The sequence below is a fragment of the Lynx canadensis genome, chromosome B1 (genome assembly GCF_007474595.2).
Source record: "Lynx canadensis isolate LIC74 chromosome B1, mLynCan4.pri.v2, whole genome shotgun sequence".
In the NCBI taxonomy this organism is placed as follows: domain Eukaryota; kingdom Metazoa; phylum Chordata; class Mammalia; order Carnivora; family Felidae; genus Lynx; species Lynx canadensis.
In genome coordinates this window covers 120,060,490-120,077,809 of record NC_044306.2, presented here as the reverse complement: position 1 = coordinate 120,077,809, position 17,320 = coordinate 120,060,490, and the positions used below count along the sequence as shown (strand labels likewise).

The 17,320-nt window shown below is 38.1% G+C and overlaps 1 protein-coding gene across 2 annotated transcripts in view; it reads right to left on the bottom strand.

The window, feature by feature from the left end:
- MANBA (mannosidase beta) overlaps positions 1–17,320 on the bottom strand; it is a 111,811-nt gene that overhangs the window by 9,167 nt on the left and 85,324 nt on the right. For both annotated transcript variants that reach the window (XM_030313349.2, XM_030313350.1), the window contains one exon: positions 12,407–12,571. In XM_030313349.2, coding sequence (XP_030169209.1) covers positions 12,407–12,571 — 165 coding nt within the window. The remainder of the gene's footprint in view (positions 1–12,406; positions 12,572–17,320) is intronic.

Here is a 17,320-nt window from a genome sequence, read left to right as displayed (position 1 = left end):
TGTGTGTAAGCGTTTTATTTTTTGAGAGACAGAGAGAGACAGAGCACGAGCAGGGGAGGGGCAGAGAGAGAGGGAGACACAGAATCCGAAGCAGGCTCCAGGCTCCCAGCTGTCAGCACAGAGCCTGACGTGGGGCTCAAACCCATGAACCACGAGATCATGAGCTGAGTTGAAGTCAGACGTTTAACCAACCGAGCCACCCAGGCACCCCTTCCCTCTCTCTCTTTCTGCCTCTCCCCGCTCCTCTGCCATGGACCCTGTCTCTCTGCCCCTCCCCTGCTCGCTCTCTCTCTCTCTCTCTCAAAAATAAACATTTGAGAAAAAGGAGAAGACAAAAAGAGAGGACAGAACCTAGCAGCCAAAGAGGATGCATGTAGTGAGGGGAAAAGGCACAGGCCCAGAATGAAAGGCCAGGCCAGAGAGCAAAAAGCCCGGAGCAATGGAAGAGAGGCCAGTGAGATTCCAGGATCAGACCTGGGAAGGTTTTGGTGTGTGCCCTAGAGGCAACTGGAAGTCACAGAAAGCCTGTATGCTGACAGGTGAAGTGACCAGATTTGCATGCCCACAAGAAGACACTACTGACTGAAAGAAGAACGGACTGCAGGGGCTAGGAGTGGGAGACCATTCAATGTGGGACTGGACTCTTTCCTAGGATCCACATTTATAAAGTAGGAAAGAAGTAAAATAGGAAAGAGGTTAAATAGGAAACAGGAAAGATAAATAAGAAAGAAGTAAAAACAGAATTCTGAAGTGGGAACAAAATATCAGTGTATAACCAGAGAAGGAAATTATCTCTTTCCGGCAAAAAAGAAAACTTCTAGGACAAAGCCATAACCTATGAAATAGTCACACTTGTGCTTAACTGGATCGAATTCAGAGGACACCTAGATATTTTACTCATAGCCTTGGTAGAGGTGACTTGGATTTTCTTTTTCTCCATGGTGAATTTAAGCTTCTTTTCAGGGGGAAAAAAAATCTCGGGGCATCCAATGATTTACATTGCTCCAAATTCTTTTCCAATCTTTGTTAACACATGTGGTAACATATACATTTGTAACTTAGTGTAACTTAGTTTTCACATGTGTACATTTCCATGCCCCGCACTGGCTAGCATCGCTGTGCTTTAAATGGCTATACAGTTTTACCACTGTGTGATTAATCATTCCTCAATTATTAAGCTTTTGAATGGTTTCCAGTTTTGTTTCTTTAAATGCAGGAGCTAAGAACATTTTATGTTCTTGTGTTCTTTATGCAACAAATGTTGGACTCCTTATTGCATATTGCTATATTAGATTCCAGCCAAGAGGTTGCTATAAATTGGTGGCCCCCAAGCTGAGCTTTGCCCCACACAGATTTTAACTGGCCCAGAGGCAGGGGTTCTTGTTTTGTTTTGTTTTGTTTTGTTTTGTTTTGTTTTGTTTTGAAGCAGGTGTTTTTTGTTTCTTATTTGGATGTTATTTAATGTCTTAAGTCAGGGTTTATATGTTCCATTTTGCCACAATTCCCAATAGCCATGCATTTAAAATACCTGCCTGGTCCCCCCAAACATTTGAATTTCCAGTCTCTATTTCAATTTTCAGAACTATACTTGCAAGATATATTTATTTTGGTCTATCTATTCTAACAATTTCCTCGCTGTAGTTTATCTTTTCTGGTTTAACAGGTAAATACTTACAATCTTTGAGAATTTTTAAACTTAAAAACTTTGTTTACAAGCATGCAGGATTGCCTACCCCTTAGGGCTAGCAACGAAAGGCAAATGGCACTAGGCAAGCCCTAACTAGTGGCCTGTCACATCTGAACTTGGTGTGAAGGAGGATAATCGAGACTCTAGCGCTCCGGCTCTGGCACAGTGCAGTGGACACCACAGACAGACGGTTTCACGCCAGTATCGTGGATCTGGGTTTACCCAAATCGGTGGATGCCGATCAGGGCTAATGAATGACACCTTTGTTCATAAAGATGCAGAAGGCCATTGCCCACTATGCTTCTTGACGGGACGTTGTACAATCGCACTTCCCTAGAAAATCCCTGGAATTGCCTCTTTCCTTTTCAAAACCGGACCTGTATGTATATATTCCTGCATCCTTCCCTAAAGAGGACAGCCTTTGCACATAAGAAGGATAAATGCTTAGTCATTTCCTAGGCTACTCAGTCCCTCTGTTAGCAGACAAATCTTATTTTAGTTTCAAAAAGTCTATTTTCAGCAGCTTGCTTGATTACACTTATGAAATCAGTCTCCTTGGAGAAACAGATGGTAGGGTAAAAAGAAATTGGACCAGGACACAAAGACCTAGGTTCCAATTCCAGCTTTGCCACTGTGATGGAGATTGCCAACTGTTTACAAAAACCCATTACCCCTGTCCTCCAGGGTGACAGAGCTGTAGGAGGGCTACATGCTTCAGAAGCACACCCCTTGCCCTTGGAACTAGGGGTAGCCATGTGACTAAGCCCTCCTCACAGAATGTGACTTATATTCTTTATATACTTAAAAGTATCCTGAGGATAAGAATCTTCCAATCTAGCCATGTTATAAACTGATACAATTTATACCATACAATTCCCCTGTGTGTTTTCCAATTCATTGGCTTATAATGTAGGCACAGGTTGTGCACTCCCGCCACTACCTAATTCCAGAATGTTATCACCCCAAAAGGAAACACAGTACTGTACTGGTTAACAGCCACTCCTCATTCTCCCTTCTCCTCCTTACGTGAAAACTACTCATCTCCTTTTTGTCTCTATGGATTTACCTATTCTGGACATTTCATATAAGTGGGATGATACAATATACGGCCTTTGTGACTGGCTTTCTTCACTTAGCATAATGTTTTCAACGTTCATCCATGTTGTAGCATGTATCATTATTCAATTCCTTTTTATTGCTGAGTAATATTTCATTGTATAGGTATGCCACATTTTATTTATCCATTCATGAGTTGATACACATGTGGATTGTTTTAACTTGTTGGCTCTGAAAAATGCTATGAACATTTGTGCACAAGTTTTTGCGTGAACACGTGTTTCAATATTCTCAGATATATACCTAAAAGTAGAACTTCTGAGTCCTATGGTAACTCAATGTTTAACTTTTTGAGAAACTGACAAGCTTTTCCACAGCAGCTGCATCACTTTACATTCCCACCAGCAACCATACGAGGGTTCCAATTTCTCTACATCCTTACTGTGATGGTTAACTGTACGTGTGAACTTGACTGGGCTAAGGGATGCCCAAATGGCTGGTAAAATGATTTCTGAGTGTACCTGTCAGGATGTTTCTAGGGATTCAGAAGACTAAATAAAGAAGATCCATCCTCACCAATGTGGGTGGGCATCACCCAATCAGTTGAGGGCCTGAATTAAACAAAAAGCAGAGGAAGACCATTTCTCTTTCTTTTTTGACTTGGGATATCCATCTTCTGCTCTCAGACAATGGGGCTCCTGGTTCTTGGGCCTTTGGACTTCAGAACTTACACCAGTGGCCCTTCAGTTCTCAGACCTTTAGAGTCAAATTGCATTACACCACTGGCTTTTCTGGTTTCCCATCTTGTGGATGGAATGTAGGACTTCTCAGCTTCCATAACTATGTGAGCCAATTCCTACAATAAATCTCATATATATTTGTGTGTATATCTTATTGGTTCTGTTTCCCTGGAGAACCCTGAACAATACACTTACCAATAATTCTTTATTATTAATATTATAGATATTCCAGTGGGTATGAGTGGTTATCTGTGGTTTTGATTTGCATTTCCCTAGTGACTAATGATGTTAAGAATTTTTTCATGGTACTTATTGGTCATTTTCTTTGGAGAAATGTTTATTTGAATCTTTTGCTTGTTTTTTAATCTAGGTGTCTTTTTCATTAGTGAATTTAAGAGTTTTTATACATATTATGGATCCTTATTACATATATGACTCACAAAATTTTTCTCCCATTCTGTGGATTATCTTTTCGCTATTGTGATATTGACCTCTGACACACAAAAGTCTCTAATTTTGATGAAGTACAACTTACCTATTTTTTCATTGGTTGCTTGTGTTTTAGGTGTCATATCTAAGAAACTGTTGCCAAATCAAAATTCACAATGATTTACACCTATGTTTTCTAAGAATTTTATAAATTCAGCTCTTTTTTTTTTTAGTATTGATTTATTTTTGAGACAGAGAGAGTCAGAGTGCAAGCAGGGAGGGTCAGAGAGAGAGGGAAACACAGAATATGAAGCAGGCTCCAGGTTCCAAGCCATCAGCACAGAGCCCGATGCGGGGCTCGAACTCACAAAGTGCGAGATCATGACCTGAGCCGAAGATGGACGCTTAAGTGACTGAACCACCCAGGCACCCCTATAATTATAACTCTTATATTTAGATCTTTCATCCATTTTAAGTTAATTCTTGTATATGATATGAGGTCGGGCTCCACATTCATTCTTCTACATGTGGATATCTTTTTTCCAGCACCATTTGTTCAAAACACTATTCTGTCTCCATTTTATTGTCTTGGCACCCTTATAGAAAATCATTTGATCATAGACTTATTTGTTTATTTCTGGACTCTGAATTCTATTCAATCAACCTACATGTCTGGCCTTAGGTCAATACCACACTATCTTGATTACTGTAGCTTTGTAGTTATGTTTTCAAAGCTGGGAATGTGAATCTTCCAAATTTGTTCTTTTTCCAGATTTTTTTTTCCATTTTGGATACCTTGAATTTCCATTATGTATTTTAGGATCATTTTCCCCATTTCTCTGAAAATGGCAGTAGGAATTTTGATAGGGATTATGTTGAATCTGTATATCAATTTGGGGAGTCCTGCCATCTTAACAATATTAAGTCTTCCAATCCATGAACACAGATGTCTTTCTATTTCTTTAATTTCTTTCAATAATGTTTTCTAATTTTCATAGTGCAAATCCTGTATCTATTTGGTTACATATATTCCAAAATATTTTATTCTTTGTGATACTATTGTAAATGTTATTGTTTAATTTCATTTTCAAATTGTTCATGCTTAGAATATAACTGATATTTGTATATTGATCTCCTACCCTACAATGTTGTTGAATTAACCTATTTGCTCTCCTAGGTTTTTAGGTGGATTTTTTTATGTTTTTCCATACATAAGATCATGTTATCTGCAGACAGAGATAGTGTTATTTCTTCCTTTCCAATTTGGATGTCTTTTATTTGATTTTCTTGCTTAATTATTTTGGCTAGAATCTTCAGTACAATATTGAATAGAAGTGGCAAGACTATCTTGCTCCTTATCTTAGGAAGAAAACTTTGTCTTTCTGTCTTTCACTATTCAATGATATTGGCAATGGGTTCTCCATAAGTTGTCACACCAGGTTGAGGAAGTCCTCTTCTTGTCCTAGTTTGTTGAAAAACAATTTTATCACAAAAATGTATTGGACTTTGTCTAATGCTTTTTCTTCATCTACCAAGATTATCATGTAGTTATTTGTCCTTTATTCTATTAATATGGTATATTACATTGATTGACTTTCATATGTTGAACCAATCTTGCATTCTGGGATAAATCCCACTTGATTATGGTATATAGAGTATAGTGTATAGTGTATATACTGCTGGATTTGGATTGTTAGTATTTTATTGAAGATTTCTTTCCGTCTATACTCATAAAAGATAATAGTCTCTGTTTGCTTTTCTTATATCTTTGTCTGGTTTTAGTATCAGAACAAAACTGGTTTTGTAGAATGAGTTAGGAAGTGTTTTCCCCTCTTCCGTTTTTCGGGAAGAATTTGTGAAAGACTGGTATTAATTCTTCTTTAAATATTTTTTTTTAGAATTCACAAGTGAAGCTATCTTTGTAGGGGGAAGTTTTTTTATTATGAACTCAATCTTTTTAGTTGTCATAGGTCTACTCAGATTTTCTATTTCTTCTTGAGTCAGTTTACATAATTTGTGTCTTTCTATGAAAAGAACTTGCTGTTTAATCTAGGTTAAATGACTTACTGTCATACAATTATTTACAGTATTCTCTTATCAATCTTTTTATTTCTTTAAGGTCAACAGTAGTGTTGCCCCTTTCATTTCTAATTTAGTAATTGGAATCTTCTCTTTTTTTTTTTTCTTGGCCAGTATAGCTATAGTTTTTTCAATTTTGTTGAGCATTTCAAAGAACTAACTTTTGGTTTTATTGACTTTCTCTATTGTTCCAATAAGGCCTTTTTTAATGTGCCAAATTTCTGATGTCTGCTTTATTTAACCGCTACAAATTGATGTTACAATTCAACCGAACACCTCAGTAGTTAAAGAACTTTCCTTATCTTAATTGTGAAGGGATATAATATTGTAGTTTAAAAGGCAGAAACTTGCTGCATTCATTGCCTGAGAACTTGGGCAAAATACTTAACCCTTCTGAGCCTGTTTACTCAACTATAAAATGAAAACAGTAACACAGATATGTTGTTAGGATTACATGAGAAGATATACAAAGCATCTCATGGCCCAGGGCCAGTCATGTAGTAGATACCCAAAGATTTCTGACAGTCTACTAGCCTGCTAAATTACATGTTGCATATATATTAGTATGTAATGTACTCTATTAATAATATCACATTCATTCCCCTTCTTTACCCATCCCATTCATCTTAGAAGCTCCGCATGGCTTGGATCTTCTATCACATCTCAGTGCTGCTTACCAAACAAATAACTGTTCCAGGGTGGCAAGTATCATCAACACCTGGGCCTAAAACATAGAATGCCTTTTTTCTCATTCTTGTGATCAAGTTACATGCAACACAGGAATATAAAATGGACCCTAAAGAATATGAATCTCTTGAGGTGCCTGGGTGGCTCAGCTGGTTAAGCATCCAACTCTTGCTTTCAGCTTATGTCATGATCTCACAGCCTGTATCAGGCCCTGTACTGGCAGTGCAGAATCTGCTTGGGATTCTCTCTCTCCCTCTCGCTGCCCCTCCCCCACTCATGCTGGCTCTGTCTCTCTCAAAATAAATAAACTTAAAAATATATATATGAATCTCTTAAGGATATCCCCAAGCATCTAGCCTTCATTGCATGCTCAACAAATATGTGAAGAACAAATGAAGGCACTAGAGGGAGCTATAAGCTAAGGGGTTAGTAAAGACTATCTCCAGCCAGCTTACTCTCTGAGTCAGGCTAGTAAGAGGCCATGCTGGCAGAGTAAGTTGCCTTAACAGTTCAGAAGTGTTAGTACAGACAGTCCTCAAACAAGGCAGTGAGGCCTGTGTGACACAGCTTAAGAGAGTATGCCTAGGTAAGTAGGCTATTTGGAATACAATATAACAGGATAAGGTAGGAGATGGGAAGGTGAGGCAAGATTATTTTGGAATATTAGAAGAGTTAAAGAAGTAAAATCCTAGGATACTTTTGCTGTTAGAAGATAAAATAGGGACAGATCTAAATGTGAAGGAACGTACTGCATAGCTTTCTCAGCCAAGATTTTTCTGAAAGTTGCAAAAAAAGAATGCTTAATAGAATGTCTTAAAACATGGTACACATGCAGGTACCCTGTTCTTCAGAATAGTAGGACAGACAATGACAAAAAGAACAGGGGGTGGAAGTAGGAACAGAGAAAATAGACCTAAGAAAGGTTTTTATTTCTTTTTTAAATTTTTTTTTTAACATTTATTTATTTTTGAGACAGAGAGAGACAGAGCATGAACGGGGGAGGGTCAGAGAGAGAGGGAGACACAGAATCTGAAACAGGCTCCAGGCTCTGAGCCATCAGCACAGAGCCTGATGCGGGGCTTGAACTCACAAACTGCAAGATCATGACCTGAGCCAAAGTCGGACGCTCAACCGACTGAGCCACCCAGGTGCCCCAAGGTTTTTATTTCTAATGCACAGGTCAAAGATGATTGTTCTAAAGTCAAATGAGCAAGGGGAGAAAGAACATTTTACTCTAACATTTCCTGTCTATCTTTCAGTCAAGAAAATCCAACAATAAAAACAAAAAAAATCATAATTTTAATTTTTTTCATCTCAGATCCCACCTAGTACATCAGAAGCTTCCAAGGTAGAACTAACAAGGACAAATCCAATTCCAAGCCAATGCCTGATAAGACACCAGTGCTAGTTTTTTTTTTAAGTTTACTTGTTTATCTTGAGAGAGAGAGAGAACATGCAAGCAAGCAGAGTAAGAGAGAAAGAGAGAGAATCCCAAGCAGGCTTCATGCTGTCAGTGCAGAGCCTGACTTGGGGCTCAATCCCATGAGCCATGAGATCATGATGTGAGCCAAAATTAAGAGTCGGACGCTTAGCCAACTGAGCCATCCAGGTGCTAAATTATCAGATGAAAGCCATCACCAACAAAAACCAGCTCCTAACTACGTGCCTCTGATGCTAATGAGTTCAAAAAGAACAATTATTTCTCTCAGTTCTCTGAATGTGGTTTTGAGGAGGGGGCGCCTGGGTAGCTCAGTTGGTTAAGCATCTGATTCTTGATTTCACCTCAGGTCATGATCTCACAGATCGTGAGATAGAGCCCTGCATTGGGCTTTGTGCTGACAGCATGGCACCTACTTGGGATTGTCTCTCTCTCCCTCTCTCTCTCTCTCTGTCTCTCCCCTCTGCTCATACACACACTCTCTCTCAAAAAATAAAAGATAAAAAATAAAAATTAATTAATTAATTAACAAACTTAAAAAATTTTACCTTGAACGTGGTTTTGAGGAAATAGAATAAAGTAATAGTAATAGTAATAAAATGAACAGCTGGGAGGACAGCCAGCATGAAAAACAGCAGCTGAAAAGGTTCACATGTGTATACACACAAATAAGGATCATCCTATTTCATATACCAAAACTGAGACACTTTTATAGAATAGTGGCTGTGAAAAGCTAATCATGATGAACTTCAACACTTTAAAAGGGACAGATATCAACTTTACCTTTTAACTTGTATTCTGTGAGGTAAGTTCACAAATTACACATCACACTGGTAAAACTTCCCTAACTGATAAGCTGATGGTTAAAACAATAAAATTCTCTTTATCAGTTTATCACCTTCCAAAAAAGAGTGTTCTTTTGGCTAACAGTTTTCTGCTTCAGCTTCCATCCAGAATTTTATGTTTGTTTTTTTTTTTTTCAACGTTTATTTTTTTTGGGACAGAGAGAGACAGAGCATGAACGGGGGAGGGGCAGAGAGAGAGGGAGACACAGAATCGGAAACAGGCTCCAGGCTCTGAGCCATCAGCCCAGAGCCTGACGCGGGGCTCGAACTCACGGACCGGGAGATCGTGACCTGGCTGAAGTCGGACGCTTAACCGACTGCGCCACCCAGGAGCCCCGAATTTTATGTTTTTATACAGGAGAAAACTGATGAGGGTGAGCAAGAGTCTGGATAAAAACTGGCATATTTTTAGGTGTTAAGATGCAAAACTTAAAATGTGATCATATTTAACAAAAACCTCTAATCTACTTCAGATCAACTCATATGATTGGGATTAGGCTCCTGCCTTATCTCTCCAAACTTGAAACAAGTATGGAAAAAACATCAGATAAAAAAGCAGTGGCTTGGAGCGCCTGGGTCAGTTGGTTAAGCGTCTGACTTTGGCTCAGGTCATGATCTCATGGTTCATGAGTTCAAGTCCCACGTCGCACTTTGTGCTGACAGCTCAGAGGCCAGAGCCTGCTTCACATTCTGCGTTTCCCTCTCTCTCTGCTGCTTCCCCACTCACACTCTGTTTCTCTCTCTCAAAAATAAATATTTACAAAATTTTAATAAGCAGTGGCTTTAATACAGTCTTACAGTTTTGATAGTTTCTTACAAAGTTAAACATAAATTTACCATATAACTGAGCAATTTCACTTGTGTATTTCAACCCAAAGGAAATGAAAATACGTGCACAAAGATTTGTATGCAAATATTCATAGTAGTGCTATTCACAAGTCAAAGACTGATAATAATCCAAATGTCCACCAACTGATGAATGTATATATAAAACATGGTATATCCATTACAACAGAATGCCATCGAGCAAGAAAGAGGAATGAAGTACAGGTACACGCCACAACATGGAAGGACTTCAAAAACAGCGTGCTAGGTGAAAGAAGCCGGATGGCTGATGCAAACATCACACATTGTATGAGTCTAGTTATATGAAACGTTGAGAAAAGGAAAATCTATAGAGACAGAGAGGAGATTAATGTTTGCCTGGGGCTGAAGGTGAGAAAGGAAAGTAACTGCAAATAGGTGCAAGAGACCTTTTTGGAATGTCAGAAATGTTCTAAAATTGGATTATGGTCACGGTTGCATAACTTGATAAATATACTACACTTAAAATGAGTGAATCTTGGGGCGCCTGGGTGGTGCAGTCGGTTAAGCGTCCGACTTCAGCCAGGTCACGATCTCGCGGTCCGGGAGTTCGAGCCCCGCGTCGGGCTCTGGGCTGATGGCTCAGAGCCTGGAGCCTGTTTCCGACTCTGTGTATCCCTCTCTCTCTGCCCCTCCCCCGTTCATGCTCTGTGTCTCTCTGTCCCAAAAATAAATAAACGTTGAAAAAAAAAAAAATGAGTGAATCTTATGGTATGTCAATATCTCAATAGAGCTGTTTTAAAAAATAATCCAGTAAAGTGCATAATGGAACATGTACGCCTCAGTGATTTTTATCATGTGTATACACCCACGTAACCAGCACCCAGATCAAGATATAAAGCTTTTTTTTAGCACTCCAGAAAGTTTTCTTATACCTTTTCTAACCATAATTCATCACGCCCTCCACAACAGGGGTTACCACTAATCGATTTATCTAGTCTATACTGAAATGTCAGTGTTTCTTTTGCTCAACATGTTTGTGAGAATCATCCAAATTGATTCTGATTTCAGCAGTTTATTCTTTTGTATTGCCGTGGAGTATTCCATTATAGAAATATACCATAATTTGTTTATAAATTCTTCTGTTAGAGAACATCTAGGCTGTTTCCACTTTGGAGCTATTATGAATAAAGCTGCTATGAACATTATTTTAGATGTCTGTTGGCAGACATATGCACTCATTTTTCTTGGGTATATAGCTAAGAGTACAAATGCTGATTCAAAGAGGAAGCAAATGTTTAGCTTGGATAGAAACTGCCATAAAATTTTCCAAAGTGGTTAAAAAAATTCTATTCCTACTAACAATGTCTAAAAGTTCCAGGTGTCACACATCCTCACCAACAGCTGGTATTGTTAGTCTATTTAATTTTAGCCATTGTGCTAAAATGACATCGTGTGCCTTGCGTAGGGGTACCCTGGCATGATTTCAATTTGCATTTCCTCGATTAAGAATGAAATCGAACACATTTTCATATATTTACTGACCATTTGGATATCTTCTTTGGTGAAGTGCCTGTTCAAGGTTTTTGTCCGTTTTTAATAGGTATGTCTTTTTCTTGTTACTTTATAGAAGTTCTTTATTCAGAATACAAATCTTTTATCAGATACATGTATTACAAATATGGTTCCCCAATCTGTGGCTTGTCTTTCCCCTCTCTTAATTGTGACTTGATTTACAAGAGTCTGTAATTTTAATGAAGTCCAATTTATCATTATTTTCTTTCATAGTGATTTTTTTGTTTGCTTGTTTGCTTTGTTTTTTTTAGAAAGAGAGAGACAGAGAGAGTGGAGGAGAGGAGCAGAGGGAGAGAGAGAGAGAGAGAGAGAGAGAGAGAGAGAGAATATTAAGCAGGCTTCACACTAAGCACGGAGGCTCAATCCCATGACCCCAGGATCATGACCTGAGCTGAAATCAAGAGTCAGAGGCTCAACCAACTGAGTCACCCAGACGCCCCTCATAGTTAGTGTTTTTTAAATGTCCTGTTTACGAAATCTTTGCCAAGATCATGAAAATAAGTTTTTTTCCTAAAAGTGTTATTATACTACCTTTCACAATTGAGTCTCTGATCACTGACCAATTAATTTTTGTATATGGCATCAAAGTTCATTTCCTTAAATTCTTATAAAGATACCCACTTGATACAGCACTGTTTATTGATAAAACTATCCTTTCCCACAGAATTGCAGTGGCATCATCGCCATCAGTCAAGTAACTATATTACACACAAGTCTGTTTCTGGACTCTATTGTGTTCTATTGTTCCATTTTGTCCTTGGGAAATGCTATTGTCTTAATTACTAAAACTTTATAGTAATCTTGAGCTAGGGAACATTTTAATGCACAATTTGTTGTAGAGCTTTGTGAGCTGTTCTTTGTAAGAGAGGCAAATGCCAAGAATGTGTAAGAGAGGCGAATGCAAAAGCACTGCATGTCATCATGTATCTATTTTGAAGAAGATAATCTCCTCAATTGGCGAAATAAAAACGTGAGTATTTTTTCACCACGTAAGGCTTACAGACTCTACGTGATTCCTTATGTTAACTGCAGGAACCTGTTGAACTCCAAAATGAAAGTGCCTTACCTGAGTAAGGTAAATGGTATCTTTGAATGTCTGTAATGGATCTGTGTTTTTTGGGAGTTTGAAATGAAATCCAATCTGAAGCAGCATTTCATTATTTCCACCTGCATGATGTTGTCGATGAAGTGAAAATTCGCTGTTGTAAGACCAGTCGTTTTCAGATGAAACCTTTGGAGCAGAGAATAAGAGGTACAAATTGGGAAGTTAGGAGTGAAACAACATTTCTGACAAACTTGAAAAGTATTCTACATACTGGAAAAGAGCTCAAGGTTTGTTCTGCAACTCTAATTTCACAGATGTGAGATGTTTTTGCCATCATCCTTATTATTGGTGAAAGACTAGCCCTGTGCAAAGCTGAATCACAAATCCAGGACTTGGCATCTACACAGTCCTCTTACTCAAACCTTTAGAAAATTACACTTTGGCATTTTTGTCAAAAGTCTTGTCTTCTCAAAACATTATTCCTGTTTTTAAAACATTTATTATGTTTAGTTTTCAATGGCATTTTATTTTTTTTCAATTTTTTTTAATGTTTATTTCTTTTTGAGACAGAGAGAGACAGAGCATGAATGGGGGAGGGTCAGAGAGAGAGGGAGACACAGATTCTGAAACAGGCTCCAGGCTCTGAGCTGTCAGCACAGAGCCCGACGCGGGGCTTGAACTCACGGACCGTGAGATCATGACCTGAGCCGAAGTCGGGCACTTAACCGACTGAGCCACCCAGGCGCCCCAATGGCATTTTATTTATTCAGGTAAATAAATTGTCAAAATTGAACAACGGACTGAAATCAGCATTCTGTTAAAACTGTCAATTCTTTAACAAAAATAAAATATCACTGCTGCGATGGTAAATGCTTTGCGGTCACTTGCTCATTTGTTTCTCAATGACTACTAAATATATTTGATCTACACATGTGTTTAATTTTTCTATAGTTGAAGACACAAGCCAAACAATGATATTCTTTTCCCCTAATAATAATTTTTTTTAACTAGGCACAATTTATACTATTTATTCCTTCATCTCTTGGAGAAGCTATCATCAGGTCAAAGTAAAAAACAAAAACAAATACCATGCATATGTTAATACTGTACCTTTTACAGAAAAATAGACCATAATTCTGGCTTCGAGGCCTATGATTTAATGCTCTGTTAGCATTTGAGAAGGATAGAAGACAATTGTTGCCTACATTTGAAGACATCAGTTTTAATCCAAGTTACACAGAAACTTTGAAAAACATAGTCTACCCCACCCTCAAAAATCCTTGAAAATTAAAAATGTTGGGGCGCCTGGGTGGCTCAGTCGGTTGAGCGTCCGACTTCGGTTCAGGTCATGATCTCACAGTTTGTGAGTTCGAGCCCTGCATCAGGCTCTGTGCTGACCGCTTGCTCGGAGCCTGGAGGCTGCTTCAGATTCTGTGTCTCCTTCTCTCTCTGCCCCTCCCCCGCTCATGCTTTGTCTCACTCTGTTTCTCAAAAATAAATCAATGTAAAAAAAAAATTAAAAAAAATAAAAAATAAAAATCTTATCCCTGTTCACAAAATATGACTTTTAATTCCCTATAATCATGCAATGCACAGACCAGTCACCTTCAAAGGAAAAACATTCTTTAGGAATTTATTTATACTAAAATGTAAATAATGTACATTAGCCATGTTTAAAGTGGAAGTTTTTTCAAATTACTATTTTTTATTATTATGTCTATTTTTCAAAACTATTACCACCAGACAGTTTAGAGAACACTAATTGCTTCAGTTTCTTAAAATACAGGTATTAGTATTTACAGTCATCTTGTACACATTTGAGACGTACACACCTTTACCAGCCTTCCCCTGCTTTCTATGTTTCTTCCTTTCGAAAGCCTAAAACACACCTTCAGGCTTCTCAGCCCTATGATGGGTAATGATTTGAATGTATCCCACAATTGGTAAACCTGATCTGTTATGCAGAAAGCTTTCTAACTTGTAACAGCCATGGTTTGAGAGTCTCATACATTTCAGCTCTAACAATGTTATCAAAAGGAATTAGAAAGTGCCAGGTAGGGCTCTAATTGTTTTAAGAATATCGATTCATTTAGGGGCGGCTAGGTGGTTCAGTTGGTTAAGCATCTGACTGTTGATTTCAGCTCAGGTCATGATCTCACAGTTTGTGAGTTCGCGCCCCGCATCGGGCTCCTTGCTAACAGCACAGGGCCTGCTTAGGATTCTGTCTCTCTCTCTCTCTCTCTCTCTCTCTCTCTCTCACCTTCCCCTGCTCTCTCTTGCTCTTTGTCTCAAAATAAATAAATAAACTTAGAAAAAAAAAGAATATTAACTCATTTAATCCTCATAACAATCTATGAGTTGGTATTATTATCGCTCTGTTTTAGAGATGAGGCTCAGAAAGGTTCAGTGATTTGCCCAAGTTCCTAAGTTACTTGGCACAGTCCAGCTCCAGCTTCTAGTTCTTTAAACCTAGATGGCTCTGGAGAACATAAAACTTTCATACAAATCCTATGGCTAGAATGGATTACATCAATACTAACAACAGCTTACATTTTATGGCCTGTTGCTATGTGACAGGAACTGCTGCTAAGTGCTTCAATGTATAAATTAACTTAATCTTTACACGTGATCACATGCACACACCAGTACCTGCATGTAGAAACACACACAAACACATACACACACTTCTTTTTCTCTCTCCCTCTTCCCCCAACCCTCCCCTAAGAGGTATTTTACTACTATTAAACCCAATTTACAGATGAAGACACTAAAACTCAAAATGATTAACTAATTTGTCCAAGGCAATATAGCTAGTGAGTGGCAGTTCTTAGTATTCAAATCCAGATCTGTTTATTCCATAGCCCAAGCTTTTAATCGCTGTGCAATGTTGATAATGGCCTGTTGAAAACATAATTATTTTACAAAGAAGTGATGCATCCCAAACTAGAAAGGGACATTTTAATTTTTTGTTAAATACATGAAAAAACTCTAAATAAAAGAACCTAAGCTTTATGTAAAGTTACTCTTTTGGTTTCCTTTATTTTCCCAATTACCCAATTCAACCTCAACTGAGCAATGTAACTCAAAAAGAGGTAATAACTAAATCAAGGATTCATAATGAACAGAACTTATAGAACTTGGCTTCACCTTTTCCTATTTTAAAACATAGTGTTCAGTATCTTTGAACAACATCAGGCATTTCACAAAAACACAGCAATTGCATTATTGTCAGGACGTTAATAGAAATGTTAACAGATTTAAGAAAAAGGTTTAGCAATTCATAACACTCACCTTCCTGAAATGTAGTGAAAGGAAAATGGATCAGCTCTGGTGTTAGATAGTAAGTCTGAATCCACATATGCTACTTGCTGTCTGGGGATAATGATGGAACTCTCACCCTCTAGTACCTTCGTTTCCTTCTTGGTCTCAAAGTGGGGGTATGGGGGAGATTACTGTTAAATGAAACAATGAGTCTCTGGTACAGAGCATCTGCTCAGTAAATATTTTTGCCTCTTTCATTCCTTCCTTCCTTTTCTAATACTTGTTCCTACCTGACTCAGGACACTCAACTCCATCCTCCTTCATTTTGAAACAAGAGTATTCCCCCAAAGTCTACCCCATAATATAGGAGTAATAAAAAAAAATAAGGGTAGATCTAAGGTGATAACATTATTTATTACAATTAAAAATACAACGTAACTTCAATGTGTAGAAGCAAATATACTTGGGTTTAATTGGCAAAACTGAGGGAGATTTTGAAATTGTCTTAAAATTTTGGGGGGTTACTTTACACAAGTGATAGGCGAGGGGAAACAAAAACTACAGGCACATGATTATTTCAGTAAATGAAGAAAGAACACACTTGACAAAAATCCAACACCGTTTTTTTAAAAAATAATTTTTTTAACATTTATTTATTTTTGAGAGACAGAGATGGAGCGTGAGTGGGGGAGAGGCAGAGAGAGAGGAAGACACAGAATCTGAAGAGGCTCCAGGCTCCGAGCTGTCAGCACAGAGCCCGACGCAGGGCTCAAACCCACAAACCATGAGACCATGACCTGAGCCTAAGTCAGATACTTAACTGACTGAGCCACCCAGATGCCCCACCCATACCCTTTTATGATACAAACACTCAACCAACTAGGAATAAAAGAGAACTTGCTCAACCTGAAAAAAGGCATCTACAAAAAACTTAGAGTTGGGGCGCCTGGGTGGCGCAGTCGGTTAAGCGTCCGACTTCAGCCAGGTCACGATCTCGCGGTCCGTGAGTTCGAGCCCCGCGTCAGGCTCTGGGCTCATGGCTCAGAGCCTGGAGCCTGTTTCCGATTCTGTGTCTCCCTCTCTCTCTGCCCCTCGCCCGTTCATGCTCTGTCTCTCTCTGTCCCAAAAATAAATAAACGTTGAAAAAAAAAAAAAAAAAAACTTAGAGTTAACATCCTACTAAACAGTAAAAGACTCAAAGCTTTCTCTCTAAGATAAGCAATGAGACAAAGATGTCTGTTCTCACCATTTCTATTCTACGTTGTACTAGAGGTTCTAGCCAGGGCAATTAGTCAAGAAAAGTTAATAAATGGCATCCATACTGGAAAGGAGGAAGTAGAACTAATTCTATCCACAGATGCTCTTATACATAGAAAACTCTAAAGGATTCACAAAAACTAAAGATAATAAGTTCTGCAAGGTTGCAGAATAGAAGTTCAATATAAAAAATCAATTGTCTCTTTATATACTAGTAATGAACAATTTGAAAATAAATTAAGAAAATAATTCCATTTACAGAAAGAATAAAACACTTAGGAATAAATTGAACTAAAGAAGTATACACTTTGTACACTGAAACTATAAAATTATGAAAGAAGACATTACATGTTTGTGGATCAGACTTCATATTGTTAGGATGCCAATACTTTGCAAACTGACCTACTGACTCAACAC